Here is a 19,363-nt window from a genome sequence, read left to right as displayed (position 1 = left end):
TTGCAAAATGCAGTCCAATTCTTCATTTCAGTGCGAATTTGAAAATACACTCAGCGTACGATAAAAAGTGAATATGGGCAACCCGAAACTAAGTGCTCATCTTCACTGTTGGCATGTTGCTATCCCTTCAACGTCGTCAGGTTGACAAGGATATTAAAATGTATACAGGAAACCAAATCCCTTGGACTCTCAAAACATCCTTTCTACATAAACGAGTAGCGAAGAGGCAGTCTTGGAATTTTCAGAGTTAGTACAGTCGCCTCTGAGTTGGCTACCATCTTGTCTTCAGGCGAAGTCGGATGATGTCAAGTTATCTTGACACACGACATATCCCATGCCTGGTTGTACAGGTCCAAGCGAGCTGGATTCTCATTCGTTAGAACACATAGGGAAACAGAGCACTGCTCACTCCGAGTCGGAATCTGCGTACACTGTCGACCGAACCGTTCTCACTACTTTCTCCTCGCCATCTTCATCCACAGCTCTTTTAGGGACAAGTAAATCTGGAGGGGATCAACATTGTACCATGTCAATATCTTTTGAAATTCAGAAGTGTGTAAAATAAGATCCCATGACTGAATCACGAACACCATTACTCATTCACAAACCTGCTTTAAGAAGCCGAGACTCTAAAGCTTTGGTAGCGAAATCATCGACACCTCCAAGTTCTTGAAATCCTACTATTCTATCAACTGCCACTCCATCCCTGCAACCTCACAAACGTAAATTTGCGTGACACGTGAAAAGCTTTACAATAGGGAGTCAGAAAATGTTCGTTAAACAACCATTCGAAGACAATTCAATTAAGAATACAAAACAAACACTGTAGCGCCACAGAACCAATGTACACTTTTCCCGTAAAGCAATGAGACTCGAAATATTATGAAGCTTCAATCTTCGATCGGAAGACCCTCAGATGTACTTATGTACCATAGGGCACATAGACAAGTGTATTTTTAGATTCAAAAATAGTAAGAACAGATATACAAGAGGCCTTTATGAACACACAAACTTATGATGTGTCCATCTAAAGTATCCCATGGCTTTATGTAGCCTAAATATATGTCCATATTTACAACAGGCACGCTCCCAATGCGTCCAGTCAAGAATTAGGACAATCTACGAAGCAGATATATGAAACACCACTCGTTCAGGCTTCAACTGAAAATCGTACAATCCAACCCAATTTAAGCAATCTAAGAGACATGCAAGTTAGTGACACGGGTTTACCTAAATAGAATCACACAAGGCAACACCTTGATTCCCAACTTGGTAACGAAGAATGGGCAATTCTGCTCAATGGAAAGAGATGATGCTGAGTGATGTTAGACTTGTGCGGGCAGTGTCAAAGGATGTAGAAGAGCTCTGGGACTGCTAACATTACGAGCAATAAAGGGAGTACATTTAACGCTAATAGTAATGATGAAATTCACAATTAAATCTTTGTAAGGCATTCAAATCTTACCTCTGCATCGATGCATATAAACTTAGTATCAAAATACTTAGGAGTCAGGAGTTTCAAGTGCTTATCCATAATCCTGAGCAAACACTACACACATAAGCTGCTACAGAAACGGCCGATCTTGTGGCACCGAATATCTCCGAGGTGGACAGCTACGTTGCTAAACAGTGATACATGTGGAGAAAAATGATACTCACATTTATTCAACATGGAAAACCAATTCGGTACTGATTAAGGGAAAGACAACGTTCAGCACCAAATACTTAATAGGTATTAAATAGTATGTAAACTTGGTAACTATCAACTTACTTGCAACGAATGAACTCTCGATGAAAGAAATGACAAATTACCCTTGGGCTCTTGGTTACTTCCGTCAGAAAGTCCCCTTCAGTTACCTACAAAGAAGCATCGTCAGCAATGCATTAAACAATGTCGTGTTAGATAACAACCCGATGATTTAAGACAGCAGTTCGGGACTATGGACGGACATTCACAGATTGGTCCACTTGTTGAAACCTGTGCAGGGCACAGAAAATATTTACCAGTCTGTATTCTCCATATCCCTGCTGTTGCAATTTTTGCCTCTTCTCTGCTTCTCTCTGCACAAAACATTCTCCACAAACACCATGTCTAATTTCAAGAGACAATTTATAGAACACCAGACATCACAAAGTGAATGATAGGCATTCGAACAGTCTAATATTCATTCTACGCTACTGACCATCACTCCTAGTCTTCATCACAGACTTCCCACTTCTTCCCAACGATTGTTCCCATACTTCAGTCAACAAATAATAGTCTACATGCCACCAGCGCCAATGATATCCACAACGAGACCGTACGCAGCAACTTCAACGGGTGGAGAGATCAGACCTTCATAGCATTAATTCGCTCAGCATGAAGCCTTTCTAGCTCCGGATCCTGTTAGGACACAAGCACATAACGTCAGAAACCCTTAATAAAATCACAAATCATAACATGGTGACAAATTACTTCATAGAAGACACACCAGGAATGCTGAGGAAGAACGAGACGGTACATTCAAAAGATCATCGATATCTACTTCTTCATGCTTCGGTTGGCTAGATTGGGCCTTATATTCAGCTAACATCTCCTGCATATGAAACAGATCACCACAGGGACATGAAGCACTTGGTCAGTGAACGATCGAGGATGGGTTGACGAGCATACTTCGTTACGCTCTTTTAAGTTCCAGAATACATTAAGAAAATACAATAAATTTGGGATGCAAGGGAAGCTTGATAACTGATTTCCTATCAAACTGTCTGAATCGTAAAAATCGTTTCTCTATGTAAAGTGAAAAAAATAGCCGTTGTAGGCACATGCGCGCATCATGTTGCACCCTTTAAGGGACTTCCGGAGCTAAAAGAAACTTCAATAACGTCCATGTTCACAACAGAAATGCGTCCCTCATGTACTAACTTGAAGAAAGAACATGACGAAACATGAATAAAGACCAAACTAGACTGAAAAAGAACAAGAATCGTACATCCACATATTATCCCCGATAAAAACATTAACATATATAGAAGACCACTCGCGTTGAAAAAAAAAAACTTCAAAATGTCTACTTCTTCATGCTTCATCTAATGAACCCTAACCATCCCGGGTCCAGCAACAACGCTCATTCAAACTTTTGAAGGACTATGAGAGCCGATCTATGAACATCAAAAAAAACAAGTACAAAAATGTGCCCATGTCCAGAAAACTCAACAGAAAACAAAAGACCCTTTTCAACCTGCATTCCTCAAGACATGAAGTCCACCGACCACATTGCCTCGGAATAGAACTCTCTGGGCAGGAAAAATAATAATAATGATAATAATAATAATAATTAAAAAATGTAAAATAAACCCTGTAAAAACCACGAAAAAAAATATCGTTTGCTACATCGCGCAAGGACGTCCCTAAGGCATAACATCCCCAACAAAAACTAATCTGTCGCAACGCTAAACAGCGTTAAGCAGCTCCTCTCAACCACTCTAAGCTTAAAAAGCAGAGAAGAACATGACCCACCTTCTGGTAATCCCGTGCAGCCGCATTGAGGGCCGTGCCCATGGCCAGGTCCCCCATCTGGGTTCGGAACTTCTTTCCGTCCATCTCGTGTAACTAATTGCTCTTCTCCAAGACCTGATGTAAATAAAAAGAGGAATGCTCTACACACTGCACACAAACCCCTTCAACCGAACAAAATCACGATACGGGAAGCGCTCTCGAAGAAAAAACAACACAAAACACGCAGCGGCAGCTTTGCAAAGTGGAGGACAGAATGGAGGCTTGCTTGTTGCATCCTTTATGGGGGGGAGGGGGGGGGTTTCAAGCCCTGACTCCGGCACCTTTCGAGTGCTCCAGGGTATAAATTCTGGGTTTCCAGGTATCTGGTTGCAGGGTCAGGGTATCTAGGCAACACAGTCCATTTTCAAAGACAGTTTTCATGTACATATATGTATATATATATATATATATATATTTACATATAAATTTTTTAACTTTATCATTTAAAATATAATATAATATAATATAAAATTTTGATTACATGCACAAGTGAAAAGACTACATACAAAAATGATGGTAGTTTGCAACAAACGATTTCTAAGGACAAATTGATTGTTTTTTTCTTTGAGATGGAATGTTGGAACGGCATTTGTATGTGTCTGATCTTAAGATAAAAACAGCTTTTAATTCTACAATCGAATTGATGCAAATAACTTATCAGTTTTTATTTTTATTTTTGTTTTTTATTTTGAAGCTCATTTTCCACAAAGACCATCATGCAACAACTGTGCTTTTGTCACACCTGAGTGTGGTTAGTACATTTTTCATGTGACAATTTTATGAATCATGTTCATATACCATAGCATTTGCAATCTGGAGTTATTTGCTACAGTGCTAAATTATAATAATAATAATAATAATCATAATAATAAGTGAGATTTTTATAATTATTAAAGACTCTGTTATACACATTTGATTTTAAATCTGCCTATCACCTCTGTCGATTTCATCACCTTGTTTATTTGTGTTTATTAAAGCACTAACTATGCCACTTATAATAACTGTCATCTTAAAAGTTGTTTTGTTGCAACTTTTTCGTTTGGAGACTGACTTTCTATTTTGTTTGCAAAATATATGAATATTCTTAATACATGTCTTACTTATTGTGAGATTATATATATATATCCATATACTTGCATAAGTATTTTAATAACTTTCTAAGAGATTTTTTATCATTAATTTTTTATGATGTTTGAACTTTTTATTTACTTTTTTATAAAATTGTTCTTGTTTCTTTTTACACATACTAATATAAGTTTTGTTTTGTTTTGATTCATTCTTTTTCCCCCTCTTAAAAGTATGAGATTTTCAAATCATTCAAAGATTCAAGCTGCCTAAGTATATTCAAACAAAATACAACCCAATCTTTTAATTTATGCTGCTCAATAATAAGAAGTAAAAAGAAAGAAAATCATCCTTTGAGTAATTTTTCATTTTCAGTTACTACTTCTTTAATCATACCTATGGTCAATCATTTACAATTCATATAAATGAAAACATACTTTACATGACCATAAATTTTCATTCGTCATCAAGATGGATATTCAACCGTATACTAATGTTTAAAATCTGCTTTATAAAATTTTATAGTCAATTTTAAAACTCGCATGCTCTCTAATTCCTCCAATTCCTTTGATACTTCCAGAATTCTCATTAAAGTCTATATATATATATATCCTCGTAATGAATAACAATACTGGGCTATTATTTAATGAAAAAAGCACTTACAGATGAAGAACGTCATGGCTTCGAAAGTATTGATTCTCATATGAAGATTACTTCATATTGTTTACGTTTTTTTCCTTTCATGGAACGTTGTTTTCTTTGTTTGTGACTATGAGACGTGACCTGTGGAAGCTCACAAGAATGTTGTGTGATTTGCTCAGCGATGGAATGTAAGTGAATGCAGGGTTGTGGCATCAGCTGTGGTAGTGAAGAGAATTGTAGTGATGAAGAGGAGAAGGTGTTACTTCCACAGAGAAAAGGATCCTGCATTGTGCGTTAAGTGTAAGCAGGAACACACTTCGTGAGTTTTTGAGCTGTGCAGACCTTGCCTGTACACAAGTTTTGAGTCGAAACCCTAAATGGGTGATCAGCTAAAGGTCTCTAGTCACTTTGGTAGATCGCACTCTTGTTTTTCCATCTCGGAGGATAGCTTTTAGGTGTAATCCCATTGTCCTTGCCCGTGCATTGGTAGGATCTCTTCAGCTTTCGGTGGTTTACTGAAGCATTGGAGTATTTCTGTTGCAGTCTAGAAACAGCCTCCACCAAATACCTCGCATGCACAGAGACAAGTTTAAGGGAATCAACAAAGCATCTGAAATACTTGTTTTCTTGCTGCTGGTTACGAACTTTTTCTCTTGTTTTCGCTCCGCCATGACAAACCTGGTTGCAGCTTCGTTTTTTCACGTTTGACCGTGTTTTATACTTAATCTCTTCCCTGATTGGAATTTTTTTAACCACATCTGCTTTACGATGTTGACCTTGGATTGAGAACAAAGTATTTCCGTGGTGCTTATTTCTGAATTGAGCTAGATGCATTATTCTTTAAAATAAATAGATTTGCTATACAAATTGGTAGGTGTCAAGTGCTATTGCCTACAATTAGAAACGCATACTATTTCAGTGTCGATAGGCAGATTGCTTTCGTGAATGTGATATTTACCTTCGCTGGTACATGCCATTGTTGCATTGATTTGTTTAGTAATGAATTCATCGGATGGAGAGCTTTAGACTGCACCTGATGGTCCTAACATACAACATTAATGCTTTTTTACTTTTTGACAAAATTTCGCCTTAATTACACGATCACAGGGAACGTGGGAAAGCTTAAGCCTTCCGACATTAATATACCACCGGTCAGTCCCATTGGAACGTCACTCCATAGGTGCGGAAGGTCCAGAGTAGGTCATTTTTTGCAGAGTGACCTTTACCAACATTAAACCCACATTGCCATAACTTTCTATAGTCGAATATTTCGGCTCAGTTCAAAACTTAGATCATTGAGTCAGTTCTGTGACTGGAAGTTTATCTACATTGTCTTCCATTTCTTACTGAGATTTTGCTCAAAATCTAGTTCGGGACGTGTGTTATTTTCACAAATTTCTATCTCAAGCTGTAAAATTGGTCTTCTTAGGCGAGAACGCGGTTCTGGAACTAAACTTCCTTCATTTTTTCTCCTTTGCCATGCCTCAACCTTGTCTGCTTAGGTATGTGCTCGTGACTTGCAAACCCAGATTTGTCTTTTGCAGCGCCAGAAGCAGCTGCTGCAGCAGCTGTCGCTGCGACCGCAGCAGTGCCAACGTTACATGCTGAGGAGGCTAACGCGGTGGCTACCTTCGACACTAAAGTGACTGTGACCGCTGCTCCTGCTCTAAACATCACCACAGGTTTGAATTTCATGCTTGAATCGTCTTCAAATCCTCAGTACCTGCACATGCAACACAATCTGAGTTCTGTGGGAATCGCTACTTGTCATTATTGGTGACATGCAAACCTCATGTAAGTGTTGATAAACTAGTTTTATTTTTTAATTTTTTTAATTTTTTTACATAATTTTGTGTGCATATCAATCCATCATTAGTGTGTTTACAATGCAAGTGTGTCAAATTGAAGAATATGGGATTTGAAAATAAATCATGAAAGGTTCCAGTGGACTTTATTTCATTTGGAAGTCGAACAAATCGGCTTTGTGTTGATTCCTAAAAATCATGGATGAAAGAAATCCACTGCAACTGTGAACTGCAAGTCCATTGATATGTTGTATATTATGTGGAAAATGTTTTGTTAAATCACTATCTCTTCTCAAATAAATTAAACTTTTGAATGATGGAGATTTCCGAAGTCCCGTTTTAGCATTAAGCATGTCTCAAACTATGAAAGACAAGGAGAATTCAATCAGTGACATCTTACTTCAAATTAGGGTTACTGTCTATTGTTTCATCAACAGATGAAGGCAAGGTACGTGCAGTTTTTTCCATTGACTCTTCTTGTTGAAAATCATTTTTATTTCTAATTTGTGTCAATGTTGTCCACACATGAAGCTTCAAATGCATCAGACCAAAATATGAGTAAAATTGGATGCTGAGGATGAACCCAAGTAACATGTAGAAGGGACACATTGAACCACCACCTTGCTTCTTGAGGATTGTAAGTGCAGGAACATGAAATTTGATGAAAGAGATGAAATCTTAGAGGTGCCAACTCTTGGATATTAATTGTATGGTCAAGAGGTGTACATGAAATTATGAGTAATTTGTGCTATTTATGTTAGTTCACTTTAAAATCATATGATCAGATGAATATAAATATGATGTCATGTATGAAATTTACAACATAAAAATGTGTTGGTAGCACAAAAATTCAACATCCATAATCTCTAATTATATACTTCTTCTGATAGTTGATTTTTTTTTTACATATTTTGATTATGAAAACATTAAAGTAATTACAATATACTTTTTAGTATTCAAAATGTGTGATTAAAATTTAAAAAAATTGTTTACACATATCAATTTATTTCAAGTTTTAAAAGTAAAAAATTATTCATGTTTTTATAAAGTTTAATCTATTCAATCTTGTTTACCACGTATACTTCAAACTTCTTTACAGCTATATATGTATATCATAGAATATACATTATTTGTGTTTCAAAATGGTTTTAATAAGAAAGATTTTGAGATCATTTATGTACAATTTGTGGTATTAAATATGTATTTAATTAAAGTGATTATATATGACTATTGAAGCAATTGTAAATTATTCAATTTTGAGTGAATTAGTTGAAATAATATATGTGTTCTATCAAAAATAAACTAAATATGTTGATGTATAGTAATTTTATTTAAAGTAAATATTTAGTAGAGTAATTAACAATATTTTATTATTTCATTGTACAACAGATTTTAACTTTCACTTTGTTGTATAACTTTCAATTTTTACTTTTAAAATTTACGCTTAATATTTAATATTATAAAAAAATGCTACTTTAAAATATTATACATAATTTAGATAATTGAGCAATTGAAATAGACTTTATGATTTATATTATTGTATTAATATATGAAAAATAAATTTGATGATAAATAATTTGATTATATTTGAGATAAAAGACATGTATGTGGTATTACTGAATTATCTTAAAAAATAGAAGAGCACCATTACTACTTTGTGTTATAATAGGATATTATTATTGCTACCACAAGTTTTGCTACTATCACCACAATTCACCACCTACTCAACATATTGCTTTATTTTTTTTATTTTTTTTATTTCTATAAAAAATCTATAAACAAATAAATAAATATAATGTAAAAATAAATTAGGTTTCAATAAAAAATAATTAATAAGTAAATGAGAAGGTATATATATATATTTTAATAAAATTATGAATTCAACAAAAAAAACTTAATTTTATTCAAATAATTTTAAAAATATAAAATATAAAATATACTTTTTATTTAGTATTAACATAGGATATAAGTGGCATGTAGTGGATAGTAGGTTCTGGTGGTAATAGCAAAAATTGTGATGGCATTAGTTATACCTTTATTATATTAATAGTATTAAAATATTTTTATTATGATTAAAATATCATTAAACATAAAGTTAAAATTTTACACTCTCAAATTATAATCATTAAGGAAGGTGAAGTATATGTTATTTTGATATAAATATTTTTATAGGTTAAAATATTTTTCTATCTATTTATAAACTTGAAGATTTAGTAATAAGTTTATAAAGAAGAAAAATTAAAATCAAAATTAAATCTTTAGATTTATCTTAAATTTTTTAATTTAATTAATATGAATATTTATTAAAATGAATATATATATATATATATAGATATAGATATAGATAATGCATGAATTTTAACATATAACCTTTATGTTTAATGATATTCTATCCATAATAAAAGTAAAGGTTATATGTTAGCATATATAATGCATGCATATAGGTTTAAGTTGTGTTAAATTTAAAGTTTAAATCAATGTTTGTCAAGCCTTAGTGTATTTTTTCTTAACTTATTGGCTAATGCTAAATCATTCAAAAAAAACAAAACATTCAAATGAAATATCATTTATTTTTGTTCTGTTGTCAACAATTCTCAACATTGATTTTAACTTGAACAAGTGGTTTAGCCATTCTGATCAAAATGCCCTAAAAACATTGAAACATATCACAATTGAAGCTCAAATAAATAATCTTCAAACATGCAGATATACACAAACACACAAACACATATTTACAAATAAAAATCAATCATCATGCATGTCTTTCAATCAATTCAATACAACAAAAACATAACCTTTACTTATACAACCCCCCTACACGGCATGTGTACACACACCCACCTTCAGGTTCTTTTTATTTCTTTACACAATGAGAAGTTCCTTCAGGTTGTTTTTCATACATATTTCTTCATAGAAGGAGAAATTCCACCACTGATTCCACCAACTCCTTCAGAGACTCCTCACATGATCAATAGACAACACTATTGAAACAGAAGATTTACAGAATATGACACAACTCCCAAATATGATACAATATTTGTTCACTGGGTGGTCCTCGGAGCATGACTGACTGATCAAGTCTTCCCTTGACAAATGCGAGTGTGAGCAAGCGGAGAGATGTTTAGATTTTTGTCATATCACGAGGTTGTGGATGCCAGGGGGGCCATAAAGACCGTAATGCTGAGCGAGTTTTTTCACATTGATAACAAGCACTTCCAGGGGCTGCGACACAAGGTGGGAGAAGAATCCCTCCAGAATGCTTTTCGAGCGGGGATCGTAGAAGTTTTTGTTTTTTTTGGCGCAGAAGAAGAACTTGCCAACATCTAGAGCTCGAGCTGCCTGCACAGGCGTTTCGTAAGTTCCCAGCCATACTTTGCTGTATTTGGAGTTCTTCTGGCGGCGTTTCTTCATGACTCTCGTCTCACACGTCCATTTGTTGCCTTTCTTCACGACCCCCTTAATCATCCCAGTTGTTGGTAATTCTTGTGGAACCTGCACAGTACTTAAATCCCCCCGGCTTCATTTACATGTTTTACTTGTAAACATCCAGGTTTGGCATGCAATCGACAGAAATAATCAGAAAACGTTGTTAACAACTGTGGGGTTTTTTTTCATATTTTGACCTTGGGTCTTAAGGTGGTTGATGACATGATGTTGCAAGCGCTGACAAGCCACAAGACCTTTGGCCACCTGGATCGGGAGGTGGATGTCGAACTGCATGCTTCAGAGATGATCGATGCTTCCTGAACTTGATCAAACTCCGTTTCGGAGTCGGGTAGAAGATCTTCAGTGTCAAGAGTACCACCTTCCGTCGTTGGAGAGTCGCCTGCTAACATCAATTGTGCCTGATGTGTATTGCGAGACAGAGGATTGTCACTTATCTGATACGTGTTCTCTATCCAGGCTGGGTCCACATCGAACAGGTTGACTTCGAATTCCATCTCCATGTGATCATGGAGATACTGAGCCCAGTCAAGGCTCTCGATTTCAAACTGGTCGAATCCCTGCAGTTCCGGATCAGACACAAAATTTCCGGTCACCTGTGTTGGGCTGCGCATGAAATTTGGGTCAGGTGCACCGAGCATTGCTGAGACTGACGGAGAAACGAGTAGTAAGCTCGTAGCGGAGCTTTCTGCCTCAGTGCTGAAGAACTGACCGGAATCGGAGGGATCCGGCTCCAGGTAACCATCAAATACTTCCGCTTCATAGGGAACCATGGCTTGCATCAACAAAACCAGAGAACCGGATTGTGAGCAGCCTCTGTGGTACAACGACAACGTTTAAGTCCTTCTACGTAACGCTTTCTCTACCCCCTTGTGCTTGAGTTCTACAAAATGTCGATAGCAACAGCCAATTGTAAAGGCATAGCAACTTCTCACAAAAACACAGGGCAGAACTCCAGGCATTTCAACATTGGTATACATTCTTTGCAACGGTTGGCTATCCACCTCAATTGCAATACTCTCGTGAAGAAATCCAGTGCATCACTTGAAGAACAGAGACTGTCATTTCATATACAGAATCAAGCTTACCAGGATCCAATTCACTGAGCTTTCGAAAGCCAGCTTTGCACTCAGGCTCTGGTCAAACTCCAAACTGCTCGATTTCGACCTGTAAGCTTCTAATTCGACACCGCGATATTGAGTTCGAAGTATGAAACACATTAAAAAAATTCAACTTTGTTTAAAGAAGAAGGTCTCCAATTTCCACAGACTCCGATTGCCACGATGAAAAATATTTCGGGGACCCATATCAACGTCAATAGAAACTCCCGTTCATCTCCGAAAACTCATAAATCCTGCTTGTTCTTCCGTTCAGATCAGATTGCAGGTAATCGCCAAGCAGTCAATATCTAGCAAATCCGTTCCGTTCAGGCAGCAGGGCTAGCTCGCTCAGATCTCTCCTGCCACCTTTCACTAATCTAAAAATCGAACTCGTAAGGATACCCCGACTCCAACCCTGGTTTTATAGCAACAACCAGGTAATATCTTTGCAACTGGATCTGACTAGACCTGGCGAGGGGCACAACATGGGCGGCAATGGGGGCATTTGAAGGCCGAAATCAAAAGCCGCGTGCAGAGTGTCAGTGAAAAGGAAACCTGAAGTTATTCTTGCCTGTGCAGACAAAGAGGAAGCATCGTCAACACGGCACATAACCTCAAACCTGTCCTCAAGTTTTTCTTTAATTTCTAAAGCTCCAGACACACAAACAATTGTTTTTCCACGTTATTCTTTTGAACCATTATTCGGCTTCAGACAATTTCTGGCCTCAGATTAGGTACCACTAGTGAGATTCGCAGCGAAATCGGGAGACCACAATGGCTGTTGCTTATTACATTTTGCTCCCCCAAGTCGGTTCTGTGCTTTTTGCTCTTTCGTCCAATACGAGCCAGCTCTTTCTGTGTCTGTACATGTCGATTCTGATCGAACTTGTCTGTGTAAAATTAACAAAGTTTACAGCTCTCTTTCTTTAAATACCGTGCACAAGCTCATCTTCTTACATCCAGCAATGAGGCGGTTAACTTACGGTTGAAGCATTGTTTGTTATTAGAAACAATAGAATACAAAACGACTACGAGCTCCTTCTGATAAGCACTGTTTTCCAACTCTGATAACTGTAGCAGCGACGAAAGATCTCTACAGTCCCATTCCGTGGAAAATTCAAACGGAGTTGAAAATCTAAATGTCCTCATTCACAGGAAGTAGAAAATCCCATCCAAGGTTAACTAAAACTACCACACTACACTCAAATTGGAGTATCCCAAAAGTGTATTTCGTATTATTTGATGGGGATGTGCTTGTTGATGTAAAAGGTTAAAAACAAAAAATGTTAAGTAATAGATTATAATGTATTTTGATCTAATCTGTTGTAATTATAATCTAGCTGGGTGTACATAGTATCTTCTTATCTATCTTCATCACATGAGAACAGCCAACTAAATATGTTATTGATGGTATGAACATGTAATAAATATTGTAACATGTAAAGGTAATATGTCATATAACATAACATAATGTTGGATGACCCCAATTAACAAGTCATCTTAGATAAGAACATTGTTTGTTTGTCTGTCCTAGACAGGGCAAAATATGGATGGAATTATGTGGAGTGTTTAAGGTGCTCCCAAGCAAAAATTGGAGGGACATCTTGTATTCTAAAAAAGTAAAACAACATTTTAATTACTTATACCAACTATATATACCAAGGATACACATGCCATATTATATATATCCTCCAAATAATATTATTTTGTTATAAGTGTGCATGTATGTATATATATATATATATATATATATATATATTCTATGTCGTTATTCTATATCTTTATGTCATTTTAATATTAATTCTATAACACTTTGTGATCATATCACCATTCCTTCATTATAGCAATTTTTATCCTCAATTACAATCTTATTACTATTTTATGTTGTTCTACTTTCATATATATATATATATATATATATACACTAAACATTACTCTCCACACAACCTACTAACTTGTGTGCAAAAAAACAAAACGTACGTTTGAATGAACTGAAAACAAAACTGTTAATGGGCAATAGTACAAAATAACATGATGGAATTCTCAAACCTATGCAAACTCAACTGGCTCATGCTTCTAAACTATTGTACAAATACACAAAGATTATTGGAAAACTTTACAAATGACACCATATACACCACCTAGCACAAGTGAGAGAGAAAACTTATGAAATGTTGCAACACAACTGAAGAAAATTTGGAAGTAACCCAATTAGGTTTATGATTAACAACCATTTGGTTCACATAAATGTAATGTGAAATATCGTTCTAACAACTTGATATCTTAAATTAGACTCTATACTTGAATTGCAGATTATCCAATGATACATCTCCACATCTTGTGACAATGTTAGATAGACTAGTACAAGGTTCCAGTGTTCAAATTGGAGGTGATTTTACTGGCCTTAGGTGTGTATCAAGTCTCATTAATTGTCCCCAGGCCCTCAATCAACGAATCACTCATAAGACAAATTTGGAATTGAAACACAGAAATCTCCTCAACACTTGCAATCAATAATTAATCTGTCCTAATCTAGATTTGAATATTGACTTAACTGTGTGCACTTGATCTCTGAAGCTCAATTAAGCTCCATTTATTATAGAATGTTGTTTAACGACATAGCATTATCCTTGTTGCCTATTAAATATATAGATTGATCCATTACTCAAATGAAACAACACGGTTATTAGCTATAAATCTGTATATTATGAAGCAAAATATCCTTTTGGTAGGAACTTGCATTTCACAAGTTCATCCAGCCATGAGCTAACATTACTGAGGATAATTGCAACGTTTTTGTCAGAATCTCTTTGAATGAGAGAATGCAACATATCTTTAGAACATAGTCTCTCTGTGAAGGCAAAACTAGTCTACATAAAAAATAGACTATAACATAACACTATCTAATCTGCTATGGTTATCATTTAGTTGGATGTGCATAGTATTTTCCTACCCAGCTTCATCACATGAATACACCCAACTAAATTTGCTATTGATGGTATGAACATTTAAGAAGTATTATATACATAATATTGTAATGCATAATGGTAATATTTAGTATAACATAACCATAAAATAACCAGGTTTAAGATAGGATGACCCTAATTAATGGGTCATCCTAGACAAGACAAAATATGAATGAAATTATGTGGAGTGTTTGAGGTGCTCTTTGGGATAATTCAGGGGACTTTCCAGACCCAAAAAAGTCAAACAAAATTTTAATTAATAATACCAGCTGGCTGGCTATATCAGGGGTACATAGGCCATACTAGTTGTTGCATAAATATATATATACAATTTGGAATAATTTGTAAAAAATAACTATTTATTTGTATTTTAAGTTTTTGAATAATACTTTTTTGAAAGGTATAATCAAAGATGTATTATTTCTTTTGATTCAATTTTTAATTCAGTATTGTATAATAATATAATCTTAGATACAATAATTTTATTTAAATTTCACTTTCATACTTTCCTTTTAGAAGAATGTGTTCTACAAGATCAAATATCTATAATTATGCACATTTATATCCACCTGATAAAAACTATTAATTTTGTACACTTCTACATTATTTTTTAAATTTTTTGTCAAATACCTAGTTGAAAAACTTCTTTGATAATCATACAAACTCGTAATGCGTTGCTTTTTGTTAAAAATGATGATTGATTTGTTTTGCAAAAATCAAGGAGAGAAAGTAAAATGCTCTTGATTGCATTTGAGTTTTGGCCATTCATTGCTTAGAAGAATTATTATTCACTTGGAGTATGCCATAATGGCAACAAACAAAGACTTGGTCATTTTAAAATTAGCTTGGTTACAACAGGAGGTGCAAAAAGGTAAAACTGGCCCACAAAAAATCCTTCAAGAATTCTATTTTCAATCCTCTTTTAAAAATATCAATTCTCCATTAACACCCTTTTAAACACTATTCAGTTTTTAAAATTGAAGATCCAAGCATAACCAATGTATAACTTTGACAATGGAAATTCCCCATAATAAAATTCCAAAAAATCAAGTTATCATTCACACTCCTTTGAACACTATTCTGTTTTTTTTAAACTGAATATCTAAGAAAGGCCTTTGTATGACTTTGGCGAATGCAAATCCTCCATAAAATTATTCCAAAAATATATTATTTTTTGTCTTCCAAAAATAAATCAAATATCTGATTATTTTACACATATCATGCTCACCTTTAATTCCCAATACCCTAAGAACATTTGTGATATTTTGAGATCCATTTCCCCCTTTCCCTGCTGACTAAATGAGAGCAAAGTGAATGCAAGCTTCCACCCACAAGTGCAGGGCCCGGGCAGGTCCTCGTAAGCCAGGGCATCAAGCGGAGCTCTTGGATTGACACCCGGAATGGGGAATCATATCCGTCACTAATGGGATTGACGTTGTGGTTTCGGATACTCGGGTAACCCAAAAGGGTATCATCCCCGACTTTACCAAGTATTATTATTGTGGGTGCGCGGTAATAGGAGAGAATGAAGTGAGCTGCATGAGGATGGTCAATCAAGAAGCTTCGGTTTTGTTCTAGCGGTCGCCGGCAATGGCGATGGAATGGTGCCGCATTCTTCTTGTGCCTGTGTGCCTCTTGTCTCTTCTCAGCGCTTCTGGTACGTGCTTTTCTAGCTCTGTTCTTCCATTCATGCCCTAGTCTCGTCGTATGGTCTGTTGTTTTTCGTTTCGTCGTGGGTTGTTGCTGGTGTTTCGAACTCTTGTGCGGTTGGTTAGCCCTTGTTGTGAGTCTTAACAAATGCGAAAGAGGTTTCACTCTCGGAATTTTTCGCGGGTCCAGCTTCCTTTGGTTACTTGGGTGACGTCTATTTTTCAACTTTTTTTTTGAGGCTGGAGCTTCGGGGGTAAGTTGGATTTGTTCGCTCTAGGGTTTCTGTGGATTTAGTATTAAGATCCATCGCAATTTTCGTTTTTCCCGTCGTGCATCTACGTTCAGATTGTGTGGTTGTGAAATCACGATGTGTTCGTCGTTTGGTAAGTGCATAGATCGCGATTAATGCGTGTTGGGCTCGGAATCTTTCGATTGAGCGACTATAAAGGGAGGAATTGCTACTTTTGTGTTCAGGTGGGATGAGCCTCAGCTGATGGGACTTTATTTTAGATGAAACATTGTAGTGCAGAGTTTGTGATGAGGTCACATTGTCGATCACTCCATTTTTAGAGACGCTTACTAAATTGCTAGTGCGTCACTTGCAAACTGTGATATAGTGGAACTTTATCGAAGGTTGATTCTACAATGCTTACCATTCGAATGGGGATAACTACATTCACACAGTTTGTGAGGGTTCGAATTCATCTTTTCGTGATTCTTGAGACACTAGATGTTCACTTCGGTTATAGTATCAACATGGGGTGTTTGTACTTGTCCTTTAGGTTTCTGATGTGTTATGGTCCCTGTTTTTCGGTCCAGTGGCCTTACATGAAACTTCTGCATGTTGTCCTTTTTCAGGTGTTAAAGCAGATGGAAATGTTACGTTACACTCGTTGACAATCTTTAGTACGCATGAGTGGTTTGGAGCAAAACCAGAAGTGTATTTCCAATGTCAGGGCGAAGATGTCGTGCATTTACCCGATGTTGAAGTAAAGGGTCAACTTTATAAATTTTCGGGACAGGAATCTTGGCAGGTAGCTCACCGTTCACTCTGCAAACTGGATAAATATGGTTCCATACCATCGTTCCTTTTCTTATCAACCACCGTTAGAAGCGGTATTTTGCGCAAACAGTTGAAGGGAAAACTTCGTAGTCATCACGGTTTCGTGTAGACTGTGATATGGTCAGAATATTTCTGCTGTTAAATTTGCAATCATGGGACTTAGTGGTTGTGGGTTTTGTTTTGTTTACGGTTCTGACTTTATGCTAATGTTTTACAGCCGCTTACAACTTTAGTAGGGAAGAAATGTAAGCTATGTGGACTCTTTGAGAAGGATATGCTTAAAGATGACAAATTCGATCAGTGGGAGCTCTGCCCGTCCGATTTCAACTCAAATTCAGATGGGGCTTATTTTCGTTTGAAAGAAAAGGAGTTCAACCTTACCCTCTCGTGTCCAGACTGCAGTAAGTTAAACTCCCTTTATTTCACTGGATCAAGTCACTCCTCCAGTTAAACTGGCCCATATGCCTGTTTTCTCAGTACAATTTATTGTTGTGAACTTATTTGTATTGCGTCTTTTTCGTGAGTTGGACATTTCTGAGGCTACCAATTTTCTACCGAATGTACACCTTCATAGATTGATGACGTAGAAGCGGCTGAGGCGAGTACCACGATTATTGAATTTTGGAAACTGTTTTGGCAGACATCGTAGAATCCGGAATCCCTTATGGAGTGGCGGCGGATCCGGAATTCACAAACGAACCTGAAAAGAATAGAACGCACCACGGGTGGACAGCTGTTATAGTAGTATTCTCGTTGTTATCATTGGCAGGTTGCGCCTTTGTGGCTTACAGTCAATGGCGTCGAAAACAAAGAGAATTGCAACAAGCACGCTTTATCAAGTTATTTGAGGATGATGACTTTCTTGATGAGGAACTTGGGTTGAAGGACGGCCTATGACAACTTGGTTGTTAAGACGCAGCTCTTTCTAGGGGTTCACTATTTGGAGGTGGTGAAATTATCATTCAGATAACAGGTAGCTGAAGGTTGATGGACTTTCAATATTGGCTTAACAATTTTGGCTGAAGGGTCATTTAGTATGAGGCTCCCCACTGCCACTTGAGAGGCATCGATTTGTGAGAGGGGACTCCACATTTCTGTAACTTTGACTATTCACCTCTCAGCAGACCCACCTTGAGTGTCTGTTGAGCTACGACACTTTCAACCCTTGAAGTACCGCTCAAGCAGAATCTGAGCAACTTTTTAGGGGCAGATCTGTATTCCCAATTCATCTATTTTTCTCTGCCTTTTTCAATGCTTCTGTCCAAAATAAGAACAAAGTAGACATGTTTGATTAAATTATTGATACGCTTCTGATGTCCTAAAACTATTTGTGGGAATAACTTATGAGTTTGACCATGTGCACTATACACAGATTGTTGGTGTAATTAGTTTCAAACTAAAAAACATTTTGTTTCTGCAATTATTAAAAGCCAACATTGTGAGAAGTTTTTAATCACTATGTCGAATTCATTCAAATTCTGTTGTACTACATGTGAATCCTCGTTGCGAATGCCTTATCATTTTATTCATTGTAAAACACTTTAATTTTTAGTATTTTGAATCTGGAGGTAAGATATAATTTAAATATTGTTTGTTGCAAAAATATTAAATGTCGTTGCTACAATTCCATTATTTTTGGTATATCCTAAAATATTTTACTTGAAGGATACATGTCTACATGTGTACTTTAACTTAAATAAATTGTAGTTTTAAATTACAGACCCAAATACTGAAGTAGCTAATTTCTCATTTTCCAATATATACACACATACATACATACATCCATATTTAAATTTAATGGTTTATAATAAAAATGATTTATCCAAGCTAAAAATATACTATTTTCAAGTTAGGTTTAAAGCTTAGCAGTAAAGATAGTAAATTATACTTAAGGAGATTGTAAGATTGTATACAACATTATTTAGTTGAAAAAGAATTGCGGCGGGGTTTTGAGGTCAGATAAAAATAAATTATGTGAGAAAGCTAAGAAGAAGGCTAAAGTTGAGAACGAGATATTTTCAAACCTGTAAAATTAACTGTTGCAATATTTTTGTGTGTTTTTGAATTATTATTTGAATACATCCTTTCTT

The 19,363-nt window shown here is 35.9% G+C and overlaps 4 protein-coding genes and 1 long non-coding RNA gene across 6 annotated transcripts; 2 read left to right on the top strand and 3 right to left on the bottom strand.

The window, feature by feature from the left end:
• On the bottom strand, positions 1-3,737 carry LOC112294848 (thioredoxin domain-containing protein PLP3B). Of its 2 annotated transcripts, none has more exons than XM_024545770.3 (9): positions 3,500-3,737; positions 2,472-2,576; positions 2,336-2,383; positions 2,005-2,061; positions 1,772-1,857; positions 1,466-1,538; positions 1,231-1,292; positions 609-706; positions 1-503 (listed from the first exon to the last, which is right to left on the bottom strand). In XM_024545770.3, exons 1-9 carry the CDS (start codon positions 3,581-3,583, stop codon positions 406-408), a joined length of 711 nt encoding a protein of 236 aa, XP_024401538.1. In that variant the 5' UTR covers positions 3,584-3,737; the 3' UTR covers positions 1-405. The 2 variants fall into 2 exon arrangements, with proteins under 2 accessions (XP_024401538.1, XP_024401539.1); XM_024545771.3 differs by having other exon boundaries at positions 2,502-2,576.
• Positions 3,738-4,835: 1,098 nt separating this feature from the next.
• Positions 4,836-7,906, top strand: LOC149987571 (uncharacterized). The gene is made up of 2 exons (XR_016498008.1): positions 4,836-4,960; positions 5,448-7,906. It is a non-coding gene; the product is annotated as an uncharacterized LOC149987571 (long non-coding RNA).
• LOC141046448 (uncharacterized) lies at positions 5,095-6,340 on the bottom strand. Its single transcript, XM_073540398.1, has 2 exons — positions 6,204-6,340; positions 5,095-6,003 (listed from the first exon to the last, which is right to left on the bottom strand). The coding sequence occupies exons 1-2, from the start codon at positions 6,220-6,222 to the stop codon at positions 5,645-5,647; spliced, it is 378 nt and encodes a 125-aa protein (XP_073396499.1). The 5' UTR covers positions 6,223-6,340; the 3' UTR covers positions 5,095-5,644.
• Positions 7,907-9,823: 1,917 nt separating the features above from the next.
• LOC112294332 (uncharacterized) lies at positions 9,824-11,986 on the bottom strand. The gene is made up of 3 exons (XM_024544638.3): positions 11,583-11,986; positions 10,674-11,377; positions 9,824-10,542 (listed from the first exon to the last, which is right to left on the bottom strand). Exons 2-3 carry the CDS (start codon positions 11,274-11,276, stop codon positions 10,183-10,185), a joined length of 963 nt encoding a protein of 320 aa, XP_024400406.1. The 5' UTR covers positions 11,277-11,377; positions 11,583-11,986; the 3' UTR covers positions 9,824-10,182.
• Positions 11,987-16,143: 4,157 nt separating this feature from the next.
• On the top strand, positions 16,144-18,525 carry LOC112294127 (uncharacterized). Its single transcript, XM_024544320.3, has 4 exons — positions 16,144-16,217; positions 17,069-17,244; positions 17,491-17,674; positions 17,914-18,525. The coding sequence occupies exons 1-4, from the start codon at positions 16,151-16,153 to the stop codon at positions 18,168-18,170; spliced, it is 684 nt and encodes a 227-aa protein (XP_024400088.1). The 5' UTR covers positions 16,144-16,150; the 3' UTR covers positions 18,171-18,525.
• Positions 18,526-19,363: the final 838 nt, after the last annotated feature.

Source organism: Physcomitrium patens, chromosome 17, assembly GCF_059467195.1.
Source record: "Physcomitrium patens ecotype Gransden chromosome 17, ASM5946719v1, whole genome shotgun sequence".
NCBI classification, from domain to species: domain Eukaryota; kingdom Viridiplantae; phylum Streptophyta; class Bryopsida; order Funariales; family Funariaceae; genus Physcomitrium; species Physcomitrium patens.
The sequence above is the reverse complement of the archived record's forward strand: the minus strand, read 5'-3'. Positions and strand labels throughout refer to the sequence as shown.

Excerpts from the sequence above, each read along its gene's own strand:
- LOC112294848 (XM_024545770.3), bottom strand. The coding sequence starts at position 3,583 with ATGGACGGAAAGAAGTTCCGAACCCAGATGGGGGACCTGGCCATGGGC. Across the intron at positions 2,577-3,499 it reads CTGCACGGGATTACCAGAAG|GAGATGTTAGCTGAATATAA; the intron begins GTGGGTCATGTT and ends TTTCATATGCAG. Across the intron at positions 2,062-2,335 it reads AGCGAATTAATGCTATGAAG|AGAGAAGCAGAGAAGAGGCA; the intron begins GTCTGATCTCTC and ends TGTTTTGTGCAG.
- LOC112294127 (XM_024544320.3), top strand. The coding sequence starts at position 16,151 with ATGGCGATGGAATGGTGCCGCATTCTTCTTGTGCCTGTGTGCCTCTTG. Across the intron at positions 17,245-17,490 it reads CGGGACAGGAATCTTGGCAG|CCGCTTACAACTTTAGTAGG; the intron begins GTAGCTCACCGT and ends AATGTTTTACAG. Across the intron at positions 17,675-17,913 it reads CCTCTCGTGTCCAGACTGCA|ACATCGTAGAATCCGGAATC; the intron begins GTAAGTTAAACT and ends CTGTTTTGGCAG.
- LOC112294332 (XM_024544638.3), bottom strand. The coding sequence starts at position 11,276 with ATGCAAGCCATGGTTCCCTATGAAGCGGAAGTATTTGATGGTTACCTG. Across the intron at positions 10,543-10,673 it reads CAACCACCTTAAGACCCAAG|GTTCCACAAGAATTACCAAC; the intron begins GTCAAAATATGA and ends AGTACTGTGCAG.